Below are 26,993 nucleotides of genomic sequence, written 5' to 3' on the forward strand. Positions count from 1 at the left end.
TTAAATCTCGCAGAGGCAGGCAGGTGGGATTGGTGCTGGGAACAGCACTCCAGAACATACTGGCCCACTGGGGCACCAACAGGATTCAAACCCACCAAGGCTGGTGGATAGGTTGTGGACTATGTTGGGCATGGAGTGCAATACACTCACGCTACAGGGTGAGGGGGCCTCGTTTGCAGACTACTGGCGCCCATTCTTATCTATACTTAGTACAGAGATGAGGGAACTAACCTGCCCTAAGTATTTGCGAGTGCTGCGACTTGTAGAAACCACACAAGCCCCCTCCATCTGCCGCCCCAGACACAGAGGCAGAGAAGCCACAAACTACCAGCTGAGCCTCTAAGATAAGGGGGCTGGTGCGAAGGATTGGAAGAGGGAGTGGCGACACGTAACAGAAGAGGACCCAGGAGTTTTTCTTTTTCACTTCTTCTTTCCTTTTGATTTTTATTTCGCCTGTCAGGGGGAGGGTGGGAGGGTGGGAGTTGGGACTCTTTTTGTAAAAATGCATTTTGTAATTTCGTTAAAGGCCATGTATTGTCTCATTGTTACTTCTGCTCTGTTATCAACTGCACTGTTTGATTATAATAACTTCAATAAAAATGATTTAAACCTAGAAGGTGCCTGCCTATCCACTGTTCATGCACGCCATGACTCCGACTGTCCTTATGTGCCCTAGTGCTCTGACAATGCAGCTGAAAAGCAGGCTACCACTCATACATGCCTGATATATACCTGTCAGGATTCCTGCCACTGCTCACCTCTCTTGACTATCACAATATACCGGCATGACTCATATAATTCCTCTTAACACTCATGAACGAACAAACATCTTGTACCCTGACTTTTGACCATTTAAAATGCTGTTGGTATAAGCGAGCTGCAGCTGGTGTTCCCCAGTTTGTTTGAAAAGGCTTATCAGCTTTTACACATTTTTGACCATGCATATGCAAGGTTAGTTTCAGGGGGGTCACGGAAACATCCAGAAAATCCACCAAAATAAGCATCAAGCAACCGGCATAGATTACCTCAACGTGAACCTTCCGGTAGACAGCCCTCAACAAATTAATCCCCTGCACCTGTTCCTTGCTATAAGCAATTAGAATGCAACCTTTGTAAACATTCTAAAACACCTTCTAGAAGACAGCCTCATCAAATGAATCATCTGACCTGTTCCTTGATAGAAGCAATTAGAACGCGACCTTTGTGAACATTCTTAAACACCTTCTAGAAGGCAGCCTCGTCAAGTTAATTAGATCCAATTGCAGACAGACTAATTAAAGAAGTTGATCTAGGGCAAGAGGATGTTATACCACGGAAAAGAGATGTAGTTTAAAAAAAGAAAATAAATACATCAACATTGCATTCAAGCACCAGAAGAGTTTGACTTTTTTTCTACTAGAAATTGCCTGTCTCCTGGTTGCGAACTCTCCTCATAAGTAAGAATTGTAACGAGGAAGATGAAATAGTAATGTATGGAAACCTTATTATTATGTCACTGCTACATTCGTCAATGCATGCTACAGTGTTAGTTCAGAATGAAGTATAGGCGGAATTGGAAGAGATGAGTTCAAAATGACGTGATTAAGCCAGTAGAAGCATCAAATTGGCTTTCACCTGTGGTTATCACCAAGAAGGCAGACGGCACACTGAGATTCTGTGGAGAACCTTGTTGCTTTAATCAGAGTGTGATAATTGACAGTTATCCTTTACCCTACATTAAGGGAATGCTGTTATTGTTTAAAAATGATAAGTGCTTTTCAAAATTGGATTTGAGCAGTGCTTATCACCAGATCAAGTTACACGAAGAATTGAAGTCTGTTACTGTTTTCATCACTGTGAAATGGCTCCACCAATACACCTATTTGCCATTTGCTCTAACCTCAGCAGTAAGCATACTTCAATGCATGATGTACAGCATCCTTAAAGATCTAATATGTGTTATTTTTTAAAGTCAAAAGCACATTTGTGGGGACAGAAGCTGAATATTTAGGCTATATTATTTCAGCTGAAGGTTTGGACAGAACGCTACTCTGTTAAAAGCGATGAACAAATGAACAAAGATCAGTTAAGATCATTAATGGGACTCATAGAGTAATATATCAAATTTGTCAAGAACTTTGTGGACAACACAGAAGATATGCAAGCTTTGATAGGAAAAGAAAGGCATTTTTGCAGGGGGAGGACCACTGAAGAATGTTTTGTTAAAGGAGGAGCGAGCTAGTTGAGGCAGGTATTCTAACGTTCTTTGATGTCAAAAGGAAAACTTAGCAGTAGATGCAGTTGTTTTGGCAGTGGATGACTCCTAAACCAAGTGCACAATGGTGTGTTTTGCAGTCTCTTTGTTCACTGTTTGGATCTAAAATGGTCAAAGGGGTTTTGGCCTCAAGATAGTGTATGATACAAGCTCTGCAAGATGTTTGTGCCAGCACAGGGATGCTCTCGCAGTAAGAATGGTAGCCTGTGGCACTTGCAGACCCAGCCCTCAACTGCACGTTTTTTCTTTGTGACACCACCTCTTAGATGATGCTTTGAAGCTGCTGGCTTCAGGTTGTTGCTGAAATGTGATGGCGGGGGACTGGAGCCTAGTAATGAAGAGAAAGACCTTTATTTAAGAACAGCCTAAGTATGGTGTCCATCTCAGCCAGTCAGCACAGCCGACTTAGAATCACAGTTGCACATCAAGATTCTGCAGCCAAGATGACAGCAGGCTGGAATGTATTAAAGGTACATGAAGAGTATGAGAGCACGGAATTGTTTCATGTGAAGAAAGCACCTTCCTCTTGACAGCCATGAATACCAAGTGATGGGTGAGAGTGTCTCTCTCAGACAGGAGACACCTTCCTTCTTTGTCCATTCTCTGCCCTGGCCCAACCTCAGGAATCCTTCACCTTCAATAAACTTTCAGAAATTGATCCTCACAGAGAAGTGGATGAAGGGATTAATGTCACTCCTGAGATCTGGTGCTGTGCTGCAGGCTTCTGGTTTTGCAGTGGTGTCTGAAGAGGCCTCTCAGCATGAACTAATGGCCTTAAACTGCATCTGTCACCTACACTAAGTTAACTTGTGGCATAAATTATTTTACCAATACTATGCCTATACTATTTTTTAAAGAAATTGTTTTGTGATCACTTTCTGTGGCACTGTATGGCTACTTTGCATCTGTGCATCAATTCCTGTACTTGTCATCCCATTATTTGCGGAAAGAGCGTACAGAAGAAGGGGAGGGATGAGGGGAGAATGAAGAGGGAAGAGACCCTTTTGGTGTTTCTGGCAATTCAGCAAACACAAAATGATGGACGGAGTGCTGAAACATTTCAACCACTCACCCACAGTCAAGGGATCTAGGTTTAATCCGTCATTCTTTTGCTCACTATGCCACCCCAGTTTGGACCCAGCCATTTGCAAATAAGTCTTGACCTTGCTCCTCATAGGAACAGTCCAGTCCGAACTGCCAGGCTAGGTCCTCACTGGACCAGAAACAAGCATTCTGGGACCTGTTTCAGGGTATCACCCCTCATCAGTCAGGCTCACATGAATCCAGTGGGACAGTGAGCAAGGGACCCGTGTCTGGGCATACCCTTGGCAACTTAAGGCGAACATAACAAACACAACAAGATGATGGAATTTTCAACCACTAATCCCAGTCAAGAGATCTGGGTTTAATCCATCGTTGTGTTTGCTCACCACGCATCCCCTGTTTGGACCCAGCTGTATGCAAATCAGTCTTGACCCTGATCCTCATGGGAACAGTCCAGCCCGACCTGCCAGGCCAGGTCCTCGCAGGACCGGTTTCGGGGTATCATCCCGCATCAGCCAGGCTAGCTTGAATCCAGTGACACAGCAAGCAAGGTACACATGTCTGGGGATACCCTTGGCCCCTAGGGAGAGCACAGCAAACACAACTAGAGGATGAATGGAGTGCTGACATTTTTCAACCACTCACCCCCAGTCAAGAGATCTGGGTTTAATCCATCGTTTTTTTCTGCTCACCACGCCACCCCTGTTTGGACCCAGCTGTATGCAAATCAGTATTGACCCTGCTCCTCATGGGAACACTCCAGCTCGACCTGCCAATTCATCTATTGAATTCTAATACAGTTTAGTTGTCACTCTCTATCTTTGATACAATGTAAATTTGTATTTTTAATATTTCCTGTCATTATATAAAGATCTGCAGATAATAGTTGTTTTGCTTTCATTAACAGGCCCACTTATTACCACAACTGTTGTTTCATTAAGAGCTAAAGACCAGGAAGAGCACTACTCTTTCAACAGCAAGGACTGTGCAAGAAGTCATCCTGAAAGGACAAATTCCACAGGTAAGTGGGAATCAACTTATCTTAGATCCACAGCTCTCCCCATCGTTATTGTAATCTAATGAAGTGGGAAACAGGCACTCTATTATGGGTAAGAGGGTACATATTTAAAGAATCTTCTAATTCCAACTCTATTTCTGCTACTGCGGTGTATGTTTCCTTTGGGGTTCTGCAATACTGCCCATAGTGTCCTAAGGATAGCAGGTCTTATATTCCCATCTCCATCAGATGGTTGACTTGATTTGATTTATTTATATATTTATTTATTTAGAATTTTTATATAAAACTTTATTCTTCCCGGAGGTAGTCAGTGTGCTTGACAATTAGCAAATAACATGAGACTCATGTCTCTAAGTTTTATTTAAACATAGTAAGCAACAAGTGAGTTAAAATCTCCAAATATAAGAGATGTAGAAAGTAAGCAGTAGTGAGACAGTGGAAGAGGGTGAGGTAGTGAGTAAGAGGTAAGAGAGATACATGTTGGTCTTGGTTGGTCTTGGTCCGTAAGTGACTTGGGGTGGGGGTGGAAGGTAGGGGAGGCATGAGCTAAACACTGAAATAGAAGCTGAATTAAAGTGTTTTCAGTTTTTGTTGTATAACACTGCATCTTAGTCGCTCAGGAAGACCCTTCCACAATAATTGAGCTGCCCTAGCAAAGGATTTTGTTGCAGCCCAGTAGGATTGAATCTATTGGATTAGAGACAAAGTACTTCTTTACTTGTGTGTTTTAAAAAGAATGGAGGCTTGTTGGATCCTTCTCATTTGTATTGCTCTAACCTGAAGGGTATACATTTGCTAACCAGATCTGTTCCAGTTGTATATCTTAACTATGAAGAAATTACTTGGGGATTTTACAACATAAGACCCCTCCAAGTTTTTGTACCTCATTTTGAAATTGTTTGTTAATGGTTAAGGGAGAAGTAATCAGTGAAAAAGAAAGCAGGGAGCCCAGATGTCTAACCAGATCACTGTAATAAAGGGGTGAATGCCACTGTCGAGAGAGACCATAGCCTAACCTGCCTGGCCCGAAACCCAATAGTTTGAACTCTAAGGGAAACATAGCCCATAGCAGCGCAAAGGCCAAAAACCATGCCCAAAATGAGGCTGCTGTCAACACCAATCCTCTGGTCTCGAATAGTGTTGGTCAGTGAGGCCGCTCTAACTTTTTAATGCAGCTAGTCATTAATCTACCCCTAGCTTAATGCCCGTATGTGGCGATTCTTTCTGATGTACCCCCATTGAGATTGGAACAAAGAGAGTCTGAGGGGGAATTATTTAACAAGACCCTGAATTGGCTGGGCTGCCACAGAAATGTCCCCATACTCATGGCTAGCCACATCTAGCTAACAAGAAGGGTGATTCGGATTGTTGGGTGACCCAAGGATAGGCAAGGGGACTGTATCCTTGTAAATTTCAGATCACCACGTATAGTACAGAAATTGATCCTTGGACATTCGGATTATCAGCAGGACAATAGCAACTTTGCCCTATTGCCCTTGAGTTACTTCTATAGACCTAACATCCACCCAGGGGGAGAGGGAATGAGGGGGCAACAAGGGGCCGCAGAGATTAACTTTGTTGAAACAACTGTGTGATCCCAACGCACAACCGTTACAACGCTATAGCCTGATCTATTTCAAGTTGAAATACGTGTGTGTGGGTGCTTGGATTGTGTTGAGGATGTTTTATCATGTCAGGCTGTAAATGGAAGCGCACCCCTGCCTCGGAGAGGGGCTGCCCTCACTCGTGATGTTGATATGGGGGATGGGGTTAGGGATGTTTTGGCCACACTTGACATTGCTGTTGGTGGGAGTGTGTGTATGTCAGAAGAATGTTTTGTTAAAGGAAGAGCGAGCTAGTTGGGGCAGTTATTCTAATGTCGTTTGATGTCAAAAGGAAAACTTAGCAGTAGATGCAGTTGTTTTGGCGGTGGATGACTCCTAACCCAAGTGCACAATGGTGTGTTTTACAGTCTCTGTGTTCACTGTTTGGACCTAAAATGGTTCAAAGGGGGTATGGTCCCATGATAGTGTACGATACAAGCTCTGCAAGATGTTTGCGAGCACGGGGATGCTCTCGCAATAGGAATGGTAGCCTGTGGTACTCGCAGACCCAGCTCTTAATTGCACGTTTCTTCTTTGTGACACCACCTCTTAGATGATGCATTGAAGCTGCTGGCTTCAGGCTGTTGCTGAAATGTGATGGCGGTGACTGGAGCCTAGTAATGAAGAGAAAGACCTTTATTTAAGAACAGCCTAAGGATGGTGTCCATCTCAGCCAGTCACAACCGACTTAGAATCACAGTTACACATCAAGATTCTACAGCCAAGATGACAGCAGGCTGGAATGTATTAAAGGGACAGGAAGAGTATGAGAGCCCAGAATTGTTTCATGTGAAGAAAGCATCTTCCTCTTGACAGCCATGAATACCAAGTGATAGGTGAGACTGTGAGAAGTTAGCCTGGCATATGATGTTCACTAGTTCTAGTGGGCACCTTGCACCAGTATAATCGACCCTTTTTGATGGTGGTTGTAAAATCAACTTTATAGAAAGCTATCCTAGTGGTAGCATGAACCAGCAGTCTTCAGGCTAAGACTTCCGTAGGCGAGTTAAGCAAGTTGTTTTACCATATATAATCCCTTGAAAAACAAATGAAAGGACACCACACAAGGTACATATCAACTATATATGTTTGAAAAAGCTTTATTCGAGTTATACACTCATAAAAGCACACACTTGTAAGTTTATACATTTAAAACTCTAAACATACTTTAGCAGTAAATTACAGTAAAAAATACACAATGCACACACATAAAATGTTTACCAAAAATAGTTAAAATAAGCTTTCTCATAAGGAGCTGAAACTAAATGCATGTTAAAGTGCAAGATCCTCCGCTTTACAGGCCATACCCAAATTTATACAATCAAAAGCTCTTAACGTGCATATTAGCAGCATTTTACAATTAAAATTCATATTTCTCTCCCACAAGGTACTAACAATAATAATTCAAGCAAGCTAAAAAGGTGGAATTCAAAGCATATTAGGAAATAGAGCCCTCCGCCTTATAGACCATGCCCACCCCAGGTATTTTGCCGTTCCTACTGCAATGGACAATTCGGTGGAGGAACAAATAATTCTCAACCCCTCGACACCACTTAACACACCAAGATTTCTACAAACAGGTGCCAACCAGGATTTTCTCGGATTTACATAGGCCTCACACAAAAATAAAAAATGTGCGATACTTTCGTTTGGAGCGCCACATGTCGGGCAACACGAACTACTACTAGTTCTCCAGCTGGACGTCAAAGACCTCAAGGGGAGAGAACCTGCCCTTAACTGGAAAAATAGTTTCCTGTCTAACGGAACAGTTATAGTGTCCCAATACTGTTCTAGGACAGGTCTTGTTTTAATTTCCATAAATCTACCCCCCATGGATTCTGAGGTTGCGCTCCTCCAAAGCTTCTGATCAATGTAATCCCAATATAAAGCTTTTATAGTGGTTTTACTAGGGAACACTTCCCCGAGCGGATTTTCCCAGAGTTTGGAGAGACCAAGCTCAGCAAGGACGTCCCTGAGCATTTTTAGCCATGTAATTTTATGGAAGACATCTGATTTAACTAAGGCTGAGAACCCCTCAGCATAATGTCTAATTTCTGGGGTAGTCCATAGCCGTCTCCAGTAGAGGATAGGCCTTAGTCGGGCACGATCACTAAGCGATCTCCTTCCTAAGTCCAGGCCAAGCGGTATTAGTGGGGTACTTTGGGGGAGACTAGTTATCCCTCTCAGGAACTTGTTCTCAGATCTTTGCAGGGTAGTAAGCCTCTCAAAGCCCCAAACTTCAGCCCCGTAAAGGGCTGCGCCCAAGGCTTTTGCGTCGTATACCATAAGAACCGGTTTTATAGGCCTAGTTTTGGATTTTGCTTGATCTACCCGGAGGGCTCCTGAAATCTGCTGGTGTTTCAGCACCGCCTTCTCAATGTGTCTCGACCAGCCAAATTTTGTTGATATCTCCACCCCTAGGTATGTAAAAACGTTTACTAACTCTAGTTTGATGTTGTTCAGAGATACCCTAGGTTGGGATTGGCGCTTTTGCCCGAAGACCATCAGCTTGGTTTTATTTACATTAACTTCGAGGCCTCGTTCTTTACAGAACATATCAAATACGTTCAAGGCTCGCTGGAGTCCTGACGGGGTTTTGGACACGATCAAGGTATCGTCAGCGAACATCAGGATTGGAACCCTGATGCCCGCTAGCGAAGGTGCGTCCACCATCGCATCCAGTATCCTATCCACTATACCATTAATGAACAAGGAGAATAGCAGGGGTGCCATAGCACATCCCTGCCGTACCCCCCGCTCAACTGGGAAGTTGGTGGTAGATTCCCCATTCCTCCCCCACTGGACTTTAGCGAAATTGCTTTCGTGGAGACGCATTATTAATGTAAGCAGCTCGAGTGGGACCCCTATCTTACTCAAAACAACCCACAGCTTGCTCCTAGGCACCAGATCGAAGGCAGCCCTTAGATCTACAAATGCTACATAAAGGCTGCCTTCGCCAAGGAGTACAGTCCCCCACCGTAGCATAGTGAAGCGAAAAATTTGATCAACCGTGCTGGTTGCATGCCTAAATCCTGCCTGGTAGGGGGATAAAGCATTGTTCTCCTCTACCCAGGCCGTAAGTTTGTCGACCACCATCTTCCCCACCACTTTTTGCATAGTGGCCAGCAAACTTATCGGTCTATAGTTTGCCGGGAGTGACCGATCGCCTTTCTTAAAGATCGGTATTATTATTGCCCCCTTCCATACTTCAGGGATTTTTGCCCCTTTAGCAAGGGCATTACCCAGCACAGTCGCATATCTTGCCCACCGAACCTTATCGTGTTTGAAAATGTCTGAGGGAACTCCATCTAACCCCGGAGCTTTCCCCCCCTGCAGTGATGAGATTACAAGTTCAGCTTCTTTAACTGAGAATAAATCTCCCTTGCAAAATACCACAGGGATTGGTTCTATGGCCATTATATCCCTATTCTCCGCATACTGGGGTTTGAAATACTCGACCCACGATGCCTCATTAACATTGTTGTCGGGGTTATTAGGGGTACCACCTCTGCCCCATTTCACGATTTTCCAAAAAAGTCTGGAGTCTTTTTGCCCAGAGGCCTCAAGTAACTCCTCCCAATGCTCCTCATCCCACAACTTCTTAGCCTTACGGATGTTGTCGTTATATTGTTTCCTAGCAGTGCTAATCAAAGCCTTGTCCCTGCTTTTGATTGCTCTGCCCAACTCCAGTCTAGTTACCCTGCACTGTTTGTTGAACCACCTCACCAATTTGATAGGTGCTTTTCTATTTACCTTAACTGATTTGATAAAGTGCGGTTTTATCAAGGAGAAGAATGTGTCATGTATGTCTGTTATTAGTGAGGACCCCGGTGTTACAGGGTCTACTGTTTCCATGGCGCTATATATGTATTTAATCTAAACACAACCCCTCTGCACTCTTTATGAGGTCAGAGGTCAAAATACAATACAAGTCATACAGTTAATATACAATAAGTTGCACAGTATACATTATGCCCTAGGGGCCTCATAAACCATATACTAAGAAAGTGGTATAAGTACCACGTGAGAGTTAGAAAGCAGGCCTGGGACCTGTGGAATCGCTGGGGCTACACTAAACAACCAAAGGTTAGGAAGTAGGAGGCCCACGGGGGACGCGTGCAGTGTCTAAACACAGTCGCGAGTTACCATTGACTTTCTATGGGAAACAAAGAAGTTACAAAGTTACTGTGTAAGGACACTTCCGGATGGACTAGGATGGAACCCTTTTAAACTGAGACACTTCGAGAGTCAAGACCCACGGAAGCACCGGAGTACTCGTGTTACCTCACCCAGGGAAGCCGGGTGCATAGGTGTCTTTTCGTATCGGGTTTCATCGTCGTTTTCTATGGAGAGCTGCAAAGAAGTGCTGCAGGCGACCAGAGGAAAAGTGTCCGGGTGGATCCAAGGGTGGATTGGTGATGTGAAGAACCTGAAAGCAGAGGGGACAGAGTCTGGGTCAATAGCCAGTGACCAGGAAGGAACCAGGAAGGAACCAGGCGATGTCGGGTGCTTTAAGGTGAAGAAGGTGAGTTTGTCTCTTCAGCCACGAGCTCCAGGAGGCATCGACGATGACCAGACACTGGATTTGAGTTGTCCCACGTTGGAACTAGATGACTGCGGTGTCGGTATCCGGATTGGACCAAACAAGCCTTGGCAACCGCAACCCACGCAGGATGTCGAGATTGGTTCTGTTGCAGACCAACAAGGTATGTGGCACTTCTCCTTTTCAGGGAAGCTAGAGCAAGCCTGAGCAACCAGGAAAGCAAAGTAAATTCAAGATGGCGTCTTCAGGGGGCTCACTAGCCAACGGACAAGGAACCGGAAAGACGCGTCGAGCTCAAATGCAAAGGCGGGGCCCACAGGACACTCGCGGAGTGTGGGGGCCTGGGCTTTGGTGCAAATGGTGCTCGGGGCTGGGGCTTCTTGTACCCTAATGCACAACCTACTGAGGCTTCAGGAAAGGAGTGTAGGTAGCAAAATGCAGGATGTCCAAGATGTCTGGTCCCACGTCTCTCGTGTCCGCCACGTGTCTCAGCTTTGCTGTGGATGTGGATCGGGGTCAGAGAAGTCTGGAAGTCCAGTTCTTGAGTCGCAGTCTCTTCGGGTTCTGACGGGAGCCTTGAAACTGCAGACCGGCAAAGTTGCTGGTGGTGCCTGTTTGCACAGGGTGGTCACTCCTTGACCACAAGGCAGATGTCTTCCATCTTCCAGTCAGAATGGAATGTCGTAGGTCCAAGATATGTCTTTCAAAGATTCGTCCAGGATAATCTAAAGTCCTGGGGACACAGCTCCTATACTTATACTAAGGATGGGGGCTGGATTACCTGACTAGGTCCCTCCTATGGGTGGACCTGAGAAGGGGGGTGGTTACACCCCTTTCCCTTTGTCCAGTTTCGCGCCAGAGCTGGGGCTGGAGTGCCCCAGCAACTGGTTTGAACCGGGCTATGCATGGAGCACCTTGTGTGCCTCAGGCAGTGTCTAGATGCATTCACTGAATGCAGCCCTCCCTGCCCCAATACACAAAACGCCTGTCTGGGGAGGTGCTGGCACCTCCCTGGACAGGAAACCTATTGTCCAGGCTGCCCTTGCTGGAGTTTCCCCCAGCAACAGGAGGTCAGACTCGTGTCTGTGGCAGCAGCATCCATTTTGTGATGCTGAGGCTCTGTTTAACTTTGACCGGGTAAAGCAGTAAGCTACATGTCTTTTCCCTCTAGAAGGGTGGAATTCTACCCCCGCCGCCAGAATTGGCCGGGGGGGGTAGTTTTCCAAAGTGTTTGACACCTTACATGACATGTTTTGATGAAGCCAAACCAAAGTTAGCATTAACCACGAGGATTATAATACACTTCAGAGTATATGGTATGGCTATATCATAGAACAGCTATAAGGAGATGATTGTGAGAGCTGCAGAGGGGCTCAGCTCATGCTAGGGCACCCTCTCACATAAAACCAAGCACTCTGCCTCCAGGATTGTCGAGGCCTACCATAGGAGTGGCTTATAGGTGTATATGTGTCTATATATATAAAGGTAGATATAGGTATACTATATCTAAGTAAGGGGTGATTACACCACCTTACCCAGGCTGTGTGAACAGACCTGTGGTGTCAGTTTGGAAGGCAAACCAGGGGTGGCACAATACATGCTGCAGCCCCATGTAGCCTAGGGTACACCTATTCCCCCGGTACCTATGGTACACTATACAGGGGCTCAGAAGAGTGACCCAGTAACTCATCTTGTATGTATCTCAAGTACATGGTATCAATTTAGAGAGAGAACAGCTGGGCTGTGGGTCTGATTAGCAGGCCCACAGCCACCCTAAAATCGAAAAACCAGAGAATCACAGCAAAAAGTGAGGGTGACCATAGGAAGCAGACCCTACTCTCCTACAGAGACTATCTCTCTCAGACAGGAGACACCTTCCTTTATCGTCCATTCTCTGCCCTGGCCCAACCTCAGGAATCCTTCACCTTCAATAAACTTTCAGAAATTGATCCTCACAGTGAAGTGGATAAATGAATTCCTGTCACTCCTGAGGTCTGGTGCTGTGCTACAAGTTACTGGTTTTGCAGTGGTGTCTGAAGAAGGCCCTCAGCATGAACTAATTGCCTTAAACTGCATCTGTCACCTACACTAAGTTAACTTGTGGCATACATTATTTTATAAATACTATGCCTATACTATTTTTTTTAAATTGTTTTGTGATCACTTTCTGTGGCACTGTATGGCTACTTTGCATCTGTGCATTAATTCCTGTATTTGTCATCCCATTATTTGCGGAAGGGGCGGACAGAAGAAGGGGAGGGATAAGGGGAGAATGAAGCGGGCATAGACCCTTTTGGTGTTTCTGGCAATCCATCAAACACAAGATGATGGACGGAGTGCTGAAACATTTCAACCACTCACCCCCAGTCAAGGGATCTGGGTTTAATCCATCATTCTTTTGCTCACTATGCCACCTCAGTTTGGACCCAGCCATATGCCAATAAGTCTTGACCTTGCTCCTCATAGGAACAGTCCAGTCCGAACTGCCAGGCTAGGTCCTCACTGGACCAGAAACCAGCATTCTGGGACCTGTTTCGGGGTATCACTCCTCATCAGTGAGACTCGCTTGAATCAAAATTCGCCTAGCTAAGTAACGGTAAGTTTCAATTCTGTTAAGGACACGGAGGCGAGGATTGTGCTTTTCTTTCTCCGCATTTTAATAAAACTGTTCTCACAGCAGCCTCAGAAAAGCTACATGAATTTTTTTTATCACAAATAAGCATAAGATAACAACATATTCCTTTCGTTGAAACTAAAAATCCCAATAGTCCAGGTAACAGCCCAACTGCAGTCCTTCCTCAGTGTTGACCAGGGCTAGATAGCAAGTTCCTCCTCTGTGTTCCTCCTCTTTCTTTGTGTGAACTACGCCAATCGTCTACTGTTCTTGCTTGGAACCATCATTCCCTAACAGGAAAAACACAACAGCGTAAGCGTTGTAAAACATCAAACACTTACACCTGCAAGAAGACGAAGGCACGCGAGTTATACATTACATTTAAGACTCCAAGCCGGAAAACAAGTACTTACTGGCATATGGGCGGGTTTACATCCGCAGGAAACCTGGGAGGGATAATCCACGCCTCCGTGTCCTTAATAGAATTGAAACTTACCGTTACTTAGCTAGGAAAATTTTGATTCTATGGCAGGACCGGAGGCTCAGATTATGCTTGTTCAAAGCTTACTCACTACCAAATGAGCAATATCCACCACAGGTTTAAAGTAAAACATCTTAAACGTAGAATCCGAGGACCAATCTGCTGCCCGCATCAGGTACTCCAACCGAGCTCCTACAGAGAAAGCCTTCGAAGCCATGGCTCCCCTGGCCGAGTGCGCTCTGAACTGCTTAGTGTCAATACCTGCCTCTTGCATGACCCAGCGCACCCACCTCGCTATGGTGGGGGAAGAGACTGCTTTGTGTGGCTTCCGCAAGGCAATTAACAGTTGTCTCTCGCCCGGAGGACGAGTGTCCAAGGTAAGATCCTCATACGCCTTCAGTCACTGTACGACACACAACTTGGGAAAGTCCACAAAGGCCGGGTAAGAAATAGAACGCGACCCAGACTTAGTACAGCACCCCGCTGTGAACGTCACCCCATCTGGGGAGAAAACTCTCGCTGAGACATCCAAAGCACGGACATCGGAAACTCTCCGACAAGATACCAAGCACAAAAGCATTGCTAATTTCGCTGAAAGCTCCTTCAGAGACAAGTAGGCATTGGGTTGCCAGGATAGAAAAAGATTCAGAACCACATGAACGTCCCACAGGACCAAGTAGCGCGGTGCGGGAGGTAAGGAAAGTCGAATACCTCGCAGGAGCCTGCACACAAACGGATGTTCCCCAACCGGCTTCTCGTCAATCGGACGGCGCGCTGCCGAAATAGCCGAACGCACTGCGTTAATTGTCCTGTATGCCAAACCTTCCGACGCCAATTCAGCCAGAAAATTAAAATGGGAACAACTCCTGCGACCAAGGGATCCAAGTCTCCTCGAAGACACCAACTCACCCACTTGATCCAAGCGGATCTATAGCGCTTCGCGGTACTGGTTGCCCAAGCCTTGGACACGAGATCCTCAGCTGATCTCGAAAGGCCCGGGAGCGGCCAGCGTCGCCGGAAAGCCTCCATGCCGTGAGGCGAAGAGAACCCTGAGTGATGAGATGGTGCGGCTCTTGGTCCGGATTGAGTAGAAGCTGAGGAAGCTGGGGGAGTAGGATTGGAGAATCCCAAGAAAGTTCCAGAAGAACTGGAAACCAGACTTGGTACCTCCAAAGCGGCGTTATCATCACCAACTCCGCCATCTGGCGGTGCACCTGGGCCGGCTCTCATACCACCATCGAGAATGGTGGACACGCATACGGCTGCTCCCGACCCCAGTCCTGAAGGAATGCATCCGTGGCCTCCCCCAGAGGGTCTGGCCTCCAACTGAAAAAACGCGGGAGCTAGTGGTCCAAGCGAGATGCAAACAGGCCTACCGTGAAAGGACCCATCAGACCGTTCAGCTACTGAAAAACTTGAACGTCCATCTGCCACTGGCTGGAATCTCTCGGGTACCTCGAGTGCCAATTTGCCACTTGATTGGCCTGTCCTGGCAAGTACTGTGCTGTCACCGATACGTGATGGGCCAGGCAGTAGTCCCAGAAGTCCTTCGCCAAGTCCGCCAGGGCTCTGGACCTTGGTCCGCCCAGATGGTTGACATAGCGGACCGCGGACACGTTGTCCATCCTCAACAGGACACGCGATCTCGCCGAGTCTTTGGTCCAGCAACGTACAGCAAAGGAGCTCGCCAGAAGCTCTAAACAGTTGATGTGTAACCTCTGCTCTTCGGACGACCAGCCCCGCCCGTGGAGAACTCCCCGCAGTGGGCACCCCAACCTGACCTGCTTGTGTCGGATTCTATTACTAGGTCTGGGGCTGAACCAAAAATCGCCTGACCGTTCCAGGCTTCCATGTGGGACAACCACCAAGCCCTTGACCTCCTCCGTGAGATGAACCACCTGTTCGTAGGACATACCTTTCCGGAGGTGATGAGCCTTCAGACGCTGGAGCGTCCGGTAGTGAAGAAGCCCCGGGAAGATTGCCTGAATGGACGAGGAAAGAAGCCCCACCACTCTGGCAATCTGCCTCAGGGAGGTCTGGGTCCTGGCAACTGTCTGCCGCAGTACATGGCGGATCTTCGCCATCTTCCGAGCCGGAAGGCTCAAAGAACACTGGACTGAATCTACGACAAACCCTAGGAAAGTTACCCTCTGACACGGCTCGAGAACCGACTTTTCGCCGTTGATAATAAAACCTAGCCCTTGCAAAAGGGAGACGGTCTGCTGCAGCTGAAGGCGCAGCCTCTCGGGACATTGCGCCATCAACAAGATGTCGTCTAGATAGACAATCATCCAAATCCCCTGGCCCCGCAGAAACTATCGACGGATGCAACACTGTCGTGAAACACCATGGGGCTGAGGAAAGCCCGAATGGAAGGGCGGTGAACTCGAAAATGTGCCCTCTCCAGAGAAACTGGAGGAAACGACGATGAGGGGGATGGATGGGTACCACCAGGTAAGCATCCTTGAGATCTAACCGCACCATCCAGTCGTGCAGCAGAAGGACATCCCGGAGGAGGTGAATACCCTCCATCTTGAAATGCTGATAACCCAACCATCCATTGAATTCCTTCAGGTTGATCACCGGTCGTTTGCCCCCGTCGGTCTTCTCCACCAAGAAAATGTTGCTGAGGAAACCCGAGGGGTGAAGCGTTGATCGCCGAACAGCGCCTTTTCGGAGTAATTCCGAGACCTCCTCGTCGATCAACTGGGCATCGGCCACTGAAAAAATTATGGGACGCGGGATTCCTGACTGTCTGGGATAATCGTAGAACTCTATGTGGAATACGCGAACCGTTTGTAAAACCCACGCGTCTGCCGTAAGTGCTTCCCATGCACCCCGAAAGACCGCTAACCGACCTCCAATCTGCACCTGATCTGCTGGGATGACACTCACCGTTGGTGTTGTTGCTTGCGTTGGACCTGAATCCACGGCCTCTGAAATGCTGCCCTCTTTTTGGGTAAAAGTTGTTATATTTGGCTGAGGAGTTATACTGGCCTCGGCCGGAGCCTTGCCCTCTAATGCCGTCATTCTGTCCGCCTAGGCCAGGCGTACGGCCCCAGCCACGCCCGGCCCCTTGGGAGAAACGTTGTTGGAAAACCCTTTTGATGCTTGACTGAGCCTTGTCCAGGGAAGTGAATGTTGATGCAAATTTTCCCAGCTCCTTTATGAAGGGTTCTCCAAAGAGGCCCCCCTGGGCCACAGGCCCCGCCTCCGAAGAGGCCAAGTCTCCCAACTTCGGGTCCAGTTTGATTAAGAGGGACCTACGCCGCTCTGTCGACAGGGCGCAGTTGGCGTTCCCTAAGAAGACAACCACCCTCTGCGCCCAATTCGAGAGAACCTCAGGTGAGATGGCGGCACTCGAAACCTTCGCCTCCTCCGCCATGTCCAGAATCTTAGTTATAGGCCCAACCGCGTCCAACAACTTATCCTGGCAAGACCGCCAAGAGCGGTCTATGCCCTTACGTGGGTCCTTGATACATTTCGCCAGCAAGGTGGCCATCTTAGGGGCAAGCTCTGGCGTTAGCGCCACCTTCCCCTCCAACGTGGGCCTAGGACATTCGCCCCTCAGGCATCCTCTCGCCTCCTTCTCAAGGGGTTTGCGGAGCCGGCTTGCCACGAACTTCGCCACCTTGTCCCCAGGGGTCCAAGCCGCGGATCGCGGATGCATGATCTCATCCGGATTCAACATGCCTGAACTGTCCTGAGGCAACTCAGCGGCGGAGCCCGACGGACGCCAAGACCGCACAGATTCCCCATCCTCATCTGAGTCAGGAGAATCCATACCCGGGGAAGGAGAAGCGGTACCTGAGGCCACCGAAGGGTCGGGTACCGAGGGTGACGTAGGGGTGGCGGCGGTCGCCTTTGCCAAGAATGCGTCGCAAAGACTCTCAAAGGCGCCTCTGTCCACCCCCTGCACACCCCCAGGGACCCCCTCCCTGCAATTCTTCTTTGGGGCCGGAGGGCCCTCTCCCGAGGGACCCGGGAGCTCCCCAGGCGACCCCAAGTGAGCTTGCGCAATCTTAGCGCATTCCTCCACTATACGGGCTGAAAGGCGGTCCTCCATGGGACCCACCACCTCAGTGACGCAGCGGTAAATGGACGAATCCACTGCTTGGAAAAACTCATCATCATTGAGGTAAGAGTGAGAAGACTCTTCCTCATAATAGTCGTCCTGGTCCATGACCGTCACGCGCAAGCCCCCAGGCACCTGAAATGTAATGGAAGGGCAAGGGTCTTAACACTATGGGGCTGCGCTTAAGCTATGGGCAGACCAGAGGACTGCAATTTGTTTTGGGCTCAAAGTGACAGGCAATAAAGGCGGCACCACACCTCAGGAGCGCGCAGACCCTCTGACAGACAGACCGGGTCACAAACCCCCTCTCCGCGCTCTCAGCCACACCAGTAAACAGCGCAGTGCCAAACTCGCCCGCAGGCGCTCAACGCGGTCTCTGCCGCAATACTGACCCCCCCCCCCCTGGGCGTTCATAAGCAAAACACGGGCCGGTACTGACCCGAAAACCGGGCGCAAAGAGAGGGCTTGGGCAAGGCTCCTGACGCGACGCAGCTCCACAGCGCGGCCCCTCTATGTGAGGAAAAACCGCGCTGCGGAGCAACGAGACGCCACAGCTCCCCCTGGCGGCCGTTGATGCGCCGCACTCACCAGGAAAAATCGCGTCAGGAACTAAACGTTCCCGCGATTAAAACGGGGCTCTGTCAAGGCAAAATCACCGTTAGGTAACAAAGCAAACCCCCCACAAAGCGCTCCCTCCCTCTGGGGCGCCTTACAGGGAAATACACAGAAAACAGGAGAGCAATAAAAAAGGACTTAACTGGCTGCATGAGCAGCGAAGAAAGAGGAGGAACACAGAGGAGGGACTTGCTATCTAGCCCTGGTCAACACTGAGGAAGGACTGCAGTTGGGCTGTTACCTGGACTATTGGGATTTGTAGTTTGAACGAAAGGAATATGTTGTTGTTGTGATAAAAAAAATTTTGATGAAGCTTTTCTGAGGCTGCTGTGAGAACAGTTTTATTAAAATGCGGAGAAAGAAAAGCATAATCTGAGCCTCCTTTCCCGCCATAGAATCCAGTGGCTCGGTGAGCAAGGGACCCGTGTCTGGGCATACCCTTGGCAACTTAAGCCGAACATAACAAACACAACAAGATGGTGGAATTTTTCAACCACTAACCCCCAGTCAAGAGATCTGGGTTTAATCCATCGTTTTGTTTGCTCACCACGCCAACCCTGTTTGGACCCAGCTATATGCAAATCAGTCTTGACCCTGCTCCTCATGGGAACTGTCCAGCCCGGCCTGCCAGGCCAGGTCCTCACTGGACCGGAAACAAGCATGCAGGACCGGTTTCGGGGTATCATCCCGCATCAGCCAGGCTAGCTTGAATCAAGTGGCACAGCAAGCAAGTAACCAATCTGGTATGTACCTAAAGTACATGGTATCAATTTAGAGAGAGAACAGCTGGGCTGTGGGTCTGATTAGCAGGCCCACAGCCACACTAAAGTCGAAAAAACAGAGAATCACAGCAAAAAGTGGGGATGGCCATAGGAAGCAGACCCTACTCTCCTACACAACCCCCCCTCCCCAAACACAAAAGACATTAAACTAACCTTAGCCAGTTGAGTCTTCATGTTCTAAGTGGAAATATCTGGAGTGTCCATCTGCATTGGCATGGTCAGTCCCAGGTCTATGTTCCACTGTAAAGTCCATCCCCTTTAGGAAAATTGACCACCTAAGCATTTAGGGCAGCCTTCTGCTAATAAAAGCTACTGGCTGGTCCTGACCATCTTTATTCAGTTGTGAAAGCACAGCACCTACCCCCAACTCAGAAGCATCTGTTTGAACAATTAATTCTTTGGAGTAGTCTTGACTTTGCAGAATAGGAGCAGTGCACATGGCCTGCTTCAGGTCATCAAATGCCTTTTGACAGCTGACAGTCCACTGAACTTTCTTTGGCATTTTCTTGAAAGTTAAGTCATTAAGGGGTGTCACTATGGAACCATACCCCTTGACAAATTTCCTGTAATACCCAGTCAGGCTCTGACCTGAGTCTGGGTGGTTGGAGCAGTCCAGTCCATTATGGTCAGGAGTTTGCTCTGCAATAGTTGAACATGGCCTCCACCTACAAGGTGGCCCAGGTATACAACCTGACTCTACCCTATCTGGCACTTGGTAGCCTTGATAGTTAGGCCTGCCTTTTGCAGGTCCTCCAAAACATTCTTTAGGTAGATCAGGTGATCTTCCCAAGTGGAGCTAAAGACAGCAATATCATCTAGATAAGCTGCACAGTAGTCATCCAGACCTGAGAGGACTTGGTTCACCAACCTTTGGAATGTGGCAGGTGCATTTTTCAGACCAAAGCGCATTACCACAAATTGATAATGTCCTCCTGGGGTTGAAAATGCTGTCTTGGCTTTTGCATCATCAGTTAGTCTGATCTGCCAGTAGCCAGCTGTCAAGTCAAATGTACTCAAAAACTTGGCAGATGCCAATCTGTCAATGAGTTCACCTGCCCTTGGTATTGGATGGGCATCTCTCCTAGTGACAGCATTGAGGACTCTGTAATCCACGCAAAATCTGATCTCTCTTACCATCTTGGGTGTGAAGTTTAGGCACCAGGACTACTGGTCTGGCCCAAGGGCTCTCTGAGGGCTCAATGACTCCCAAATCCAACATCTTTTGGACCTCTGTCCTGATACAGTCCCTGACATGATCAGGTTGCCTGTAAATCTTACTTTTAACAGGCAGACTGTCCCCAGTGTCCACTTCATGAGTGCACCAGGTAGTCTGACTTGGAGTCAGAGAAAACATATTTATCCAGTATTATGGGTGTCTTTCATAGATTCACATGCCTGAATCTTTCCCCGTCGTCGAGACGGGAGTCTCCGGTATATAGAAAAGATATGTCCCATGGACATATAAAGAAAAAAGTAGGCCTAAGGGCCTCACCTTAGTAGCCTATCTGTGTCCTTATGTAAAAAGGACCAAACTCCTGAAGAGAGCCAATCAGCTAACACCTCCATCTAGAACCTTCCTGTCAGGAGCCTCAGTCTCTCAGATTTTCTACTGCACGTTGTGCTAGGGAGTCTCCACCTGAGTTCTCCTAAGGTTTGCTTGTTTTAAGCTATTTCTTCACAAATTTGGATTACTTTCATCAAAATCTGACTATGGCTGACCCTCAGAAGAAGGGTCTCTTCAGAGCTTGTGCTTCTTGTAATAAGAAGAGATTACATATTGAGGATCAGTACAAGACATGTCTATACTGTCTGTATCCGGATCATTCGCCAAAGGAATGCAAAATTTGTAGAACATTCTCTACAAAAACGCTTAAGGACAGAGAAGGACGACTTTTAATCTGGCTGAACAAACATAAGACCAGAGACAACTTGGAGTCTTCAGAGGACGGTGAGATTGCTTCTGTCTCCTCTAAATTATCATTGAAGAGGCCAAGGGTTGCTTCCCCTAGCCCTACAGACGCTCCTCCTAAGAAGGCTCCTAAAAAGTCTTCAGAGGCTAAATCTTCAGCGTCTGACAAGGAAGTTCCTGCCTCCAGGAAGCTAGCTTCGTCATCGACGACGACATCGTCGACGCTATAGTCGGCGCAAAAGAAGGCTGTGTCTCCTGTCCATGTTTCCACCTCGACGACGACAGTGTCAACGACGACGGCGTCGTCGGCGTATTCATCGTCGACGAAGACTACTCCATCGTCGTCGGCGGGTAAGCCTGTGTCGTCGATTATCCTCATTAAAAACCAGTCGCCGACGCTTAAAATCTTGACGACGTCTTCGAAGATGTCAGTGTCGAAGCCGAAGACGTCGACGCCTTTGCCGTCTACGAGGATTCTCCCGTCGACGGGTGTGCCGTCGACGAAGACAACGACGACAAAGAAGCCACCGTCGGCGGTGACGCCGTCGACGAAGGCTGCATCGGTGCACTTACCGTCGACGAGACCGCCGACGACGACATCGTCGTCGATACCATGGAAACAGTCAGAGATGGTTCCACCGTCGACGGGGAGTGTGGCTACTATGCCGTCGACGACCCTACCGTCGTCAGGGACGGTTTTGACAGATGAAGATGGTCTACAACAAGCCTCACAACAAGTAAAGGCCGTAAAAAAGACGCTTACTCCAGACTTAACGTCACCCAGTAGGGTACAAAAATTGCCACCATCTTGTCTTCTACAGGATGAAGACTCAGATGAGGAACAGGACATGCAGGCTACGAGCCCATCTCACCTGGTGGTGAAGTGCCAAAGCACGGACGATGAGGTCGATGAGGTGGAAATTCCTCAAGAACTTACTGTTCAATCACAGGTCCAGACACATATTACGCCAATGGTATGTCTACCAGTGTCCATAGTATCAGACTTAAGGTTTTTGATCCAGCACTACAAACAATGGTTTCCAGATTCTGCCGCCCCACAGGCAGCGGGACCAGTTCCATCGACAACTAGGGTGACTGCGTCTCCACGTGCTAGACCACCGCCCTTAGTGTTTTGTCAGGAAAAGGAGCCAGTACAAGATCTTCCGTCTTCTCATGAAGAGGAGGTAGAACAAGAAGAGGGTGAGTTCCAATCCGATCATGGAGACGACGTGGACTATATAGCTTCTTCTCCAGCCTCTCCTGATCCCGCAAGCTCAGATTCACCTCCTGTAGACATAGGAGGGTTCCACAATCTGGTAGAGAGAGCCGCCAAGAGGTTCCATATGACTATGGAATCTCAAGAAACAGACTGTTTTCTTTATGATTTTAAGGACCCGATTAAGAAAACAGCCAGACCCATTCCCATTATCGACCACATATGGGAGCAGGGTCTGCAATTAATGCAAACACCAGCTTCAGTATCGGCAGTTGTGCCAAGGCTGGATAAAAAGTACAAAGCCCCATCAACGGCGCCAGCTTGCCTTACAGGTCACCCCAAACCAGATTCGGTGGTCACTCAGGCGGCGCAGAAAAATGCTAGGAACCCATCCTCACAGGTGACAGCTCCAACAGATAAGGAGGGCAGGAAGATGAATAGCATTGGAAAACGGTTCTCTACCACCTCAGCCATGACAGTGAAAATAGCAAACTCAATTGCACTATTGGGAAGGTATAATCGGCAGTTGTGGGCTGACATTGCTCCGTATCTATCAGAGCTATCAGACGACACGAAAGATGAGGTTCAATCTCTGCTCAAAGAAGGTCAGACATCGGCTTCTGAACTGATTGACTGTGCTATGGATATAGCAATGATGGGTTTTAGGCAGCTGGCAGGGGCAGCAGCATTGCGAAGGCAAGGGTGGCTCAAAGCTACCTCATTTAGGCAGGAGGTGCAAGCCAAAGTCCTTGATATGCCTTACGACGGCCAACACCTATTTGAGGAAAAAATTGATGAGGCCCTGCAATCGATAAAAAAGGATACGGACACAGCAAGAGCACTCGGCACACTTCAATTCAGAAATCAGTCCTTTCGAGGGAACAAGGGTAGAGGCCAATCCTCTTACAGAGGAAACTATACAAACAGGTCCTCTTATTCCTATAATCAAGGCCGCTCACAGTTCCTGTCGCGACAGCAGCAGCAAGGTCGACAAACCTCTTATGGAAAATCCAACTATAGAGGGAAAAACCAAAGGAAAACCACTGGCGGACGCCAATGACCTTTTCCAGCAGCCAGTCCTTCCACCATCTCATTCTTTCAAAATTGAAGGAAACCTGATCCACTACCTTCACAATTGGAAAGCAATTACAACCGACCGATGGGTGCTGCAAATGATACAATTTGGACACTCCATAGAATTCAAAACAATTCCCCTGACAACTCCTCCTCGTATAATGCAACACAACAACATGCGATTGCTTCTTCAAGAAATCTCCTCTATGTTAAAGAAGGGAGCAATAGAGCGAGTACCATCAGCTCACAAAGGGAAGGGATTTTATTCCCGCTTCTTCCTGATTCAAAAGAAGGAGAAGAAATGGAGGCCCATATTGGATCTCAGGGCACTCAACGCATTCTTGAAGAGTCAATCGTTTCGCATGGTGATGATCCAGGAGATCTTGGGTCTCTTAGAGGAGGGGGGTTTCATGACGGCTTTAGATCTACGAGACGCATACTTTCACATCCCTATCCACAAACGACACAGGAAATTCCTCAGATTTTCAGTAGCAGGTCAGCACTACCAATTCTGTGTCCTATCGTTTGACCTTAAGTCTGCACCCAGGATTTTCACCAAATGCCTCTCCCCGGTTGCAGCATTCCTCAGGCAACACGGACACCAAGTCTTCCCATATTTGGACGACTGGCTGGTAAAGGCACCATCTCTGGCAGACGCAACCGCATCCTCCAACGCCTGTCTGAATCTTTTCAGGCATTTGGGTCTGACACTCAACCACGAGAAATCTATTTAGCAGCCCTCCCGAGTCATTAAATTTCCCGGGGTGACATTGGATACGGCAAATGCGAAGGCATTCCCATCTCAGGAGCGGAAACACAAGCTTGTCTCTCTGGCCGCATCTGTGGCTTCAAGGAAGACTTTACCAGTCCGTACCTTCAAATCGCTCTTAGGGATGATGTCCTCGTGCATCCTGCTTATACCTCACTGTCGCCTCAGGATGCGCCCGCTGCAAGAGGCTCTGTCCAATCAGTGGACCCAATGCTCGGGATCCTTCGAGGACCGCATTGCGATCACACAACAAATGACTAAGGCATTGCAGTGGTGGAGGTCGCTCAAGAACCTCTCACAGGGGTTGCCATTCCTGCTCCCTCCAGCTGCACCTGTAATTACAACGGATGCTTCTCTGGAGGGTTGGGGAGCAGCCCTTCAGGAATTACAAATCAGTGGCAAGTGGACGGACCAGGAAAAATAGCTTCATATCAACCTCCTGGAGCTGAGAGCGGTTTTCCTAGCCCTGCAAGCTTTTCTACCACGGATCCAGAACTCCCCAGTGCTCGTCAGGACCGACAACACTACGACGATGCACTACTTGAACAAACAGGGAGGAACGCGTTCGCTCACACTATCGCGCGAATCGCAGAAGATCTGGAATTGGCTTGTTCTCCACAACATCTCGCTAAAAGCGGAATACGTCCCAGGCAAGGACAATGTCATAGCAGATGCACTGAGCATGCAGAGGTCTTTGTCCCACGAATGGGAACTCGACATGGAGATGGTAGCTTACATCTTTTCGGCGTGGGGAACACCGCAAATCGACCTGTTTGCGACCAGGGAGAACGCCAAATACCAAAACTTCGCAAGTTGGCATCCCCAGTCAAGGATCCCTTGGAAATGCATTTTCCATAGCATGGCGCAACGTATTTGCGTACGCATTTCCGCCATTTCCAATGATTCCCAGGGTCCTCGGGAAGATGAAGGCGGAGCCTTGCACGTTGATTCTGATTGCCCCATTCTGGCCGAGACAGCACTGGTTCACGGACCTTCATCGCCTCTCACTACAGCCGCCAATCCGCATCCGCATCCGTCTCTGCTCACGATGAGCAACAAGCAGGTTCAACATCCGGATCTGAAATCTCTGAGGTTATCGGCTTGGCTCCTGAGTACAGAGAGTTCAGTAAACTGAACATTCCGCAGGAGTGTAAAGACGTCCTAGCCAAGGCAAGAGCGGACAGCACTAATAAGACCTATTCCCTGAAGTGGAAATGCTTTTGTATATGGTGTGTGGACAACGGTCTACGTCCCTTTCGCACCTCTCCGGAACAAATATTACCCTATCTGCTGCATCTGGCACAGTCGGGCTTGGCCCATGCATCCATTAGAGTTCATCTGGCTGCGATTTCAAGATTTAAAAGAACATTAAAAGGACCCTCCCTCTGGTCTAATAGATTGATAAAACAGTTCCTCAAGGGACTTTACAGATCCTTTCCTCGGCCACGGATAATTCCTCCAACATGGCATCTCAATGTGGTCCTTAACCAATTGATGAAACCCCCTTTTGAACCCATCCATAGGGCGGATATCAAATATATTTCATGGAAGACTGCTCTTCTACTGGCGCTTACCTCAGCAAGGAGGGTCAGTGAATTACAGGCTCTTTCCATACAATACCCCTTCATGCAGTTTAAGGGTGACCGAGTGGTTCTCAGAACTAATCCTTGGTTTATTCCTGAAGTCCCGTCGGACTTCCACTTAAATGAGCCAGTGGTCCTCAGGTCTTTTTTCCCGAATCCCAGCACTGCAGCCGAAAGATCTCTGCACTCACTGGACCTTAGGAGGTGTCTAAAGTTTTATATTGACAAAACCAACAGTTTCAGGAAATCAACTCAGCTGTTCATAGCCTTCAGTAGACCATGGAAGGGTATGCCGCTTTCAAAACAAAGTATTTCAAGATGGATATCTTCGGCAATTGCCTTTTGTTATGACAGAGCTGGACGGCCATTGCCAGCAAAAGTCAGGGCTCACTCTACAAGAGCCATGTCCACTTCTGCGGCACTGTTTGCAGGGGTGCCAGTTCTGGATATCTGTAGAGCAGCGACATGGAAGTCGCCGCATACCTTCACCAGACACTACTGCCTGGATACGTAGCTGATGAAGGATGCAGCCGTAGGGCAAGCAGTGCTACGCCATCTGTTTCAGTGAGGTGAGCCTTCCTCTATCCCTCCATCCTTTGCTGGTATGCACATTTTCTTATAATGTTTCTGGTTTATGGGTCTTGATGCTACATAGTCGCATGATATGTATTATCTCATGATTTGCATATGATATTCCACCAGAAATGTTCACAATGTATTGCTTGCTACTCTGATTCAGGCATGTGAGTCTATGAAAGACACCCATAATACTGGATAAGAAATGCGTTACTTACCTGTAACTGCAGTTATCCAGTATTGGTGTCTTTCATAGATTCACATGCAACCCTCCCGCCTCCCCTGGAAGGACTCACCTATCTCTCTATCAGTATTACGCCTACCTAGCTTGGTGCGTACGAAAATCTGAGAGACTGAGGCTCCTGACAGGAAGGCTCTAGAGGGAGGTGTTAGCTGATTGGCTGTCTTCAGGAGTTTGGTCCTTTTTACATAAGGACACAGATAGGCTACTAAGGTGAGGCCCTTAGGCCTACTTTTTAGGTCTCTGCTTAACGCGCGGAAGCGCGTCTCCGCTGAGAACCTTTTGTCGGCGTGTGAGCTTCCCAGGAGACAATTCTGGCCGCGCGCATCGCCTTGGAGGCGATTTGAAACGAGCAAGCGAACGCGCTCGCTGCATTCTCTCAGACACACACACAAGCGCCCATGCACGCACGCACGCACATACAGCCTCCCCCACACACATACACACGCGCACGCACACAGACACACGAGTGCTGCCCCTCGCACACAGACACACATACAAGGTTACCAAGCCCCCCCCCCAGCCCTTTCTAACTTACCGGGCCAATCTCGGGGGACTCCGCCGCTGCAGCTCTTGCCAGCTCCTTTCATGGGGC

At 48.1% G+C, this 26,993-nt stretch overlaps 1 protein-coding gene across 4 annotated transcripts in view; it reads left to right on the forward strand.

Moving 5' to 3' along the window:
- LOC144818740 (uncharacterized) overlaps window positions 1-26,993 on the forward strand; it is a 175,994-nt gene that overhangs the window by 59,119 nt on the left and 89,882 nt on the right. For all 4 annotated transcript variants that reach the window (XM_078676443.1, XM_078676442.1, XM_078676441.1 and 1 more), the window contains one exon: window positions 4,206-4,319. In XM_078676443.1, the coding sequence (XP_078532569.1) occupies window positions 4,206-4,319 (114 nt within the window). The remainder of the gene's footprint in view (window positions 1-4,205; window positions 4,320-26,993) is intronic.

The sequence above is a fragment of the Lissotriton helveticus genome, chromosome 2_1 (assembly GCF_964261635.1).
Source record: "Lissotriton helveticus chromosome 2_1, aLisHel1.1, whole genome shotgun sequence".
Taxonomy (NCBI): Eukaryota; Metazoa; Chordata; class Amphibia; order Caudata; family Salamandridae; genus Lissotriton; species Lissotriton helveticus.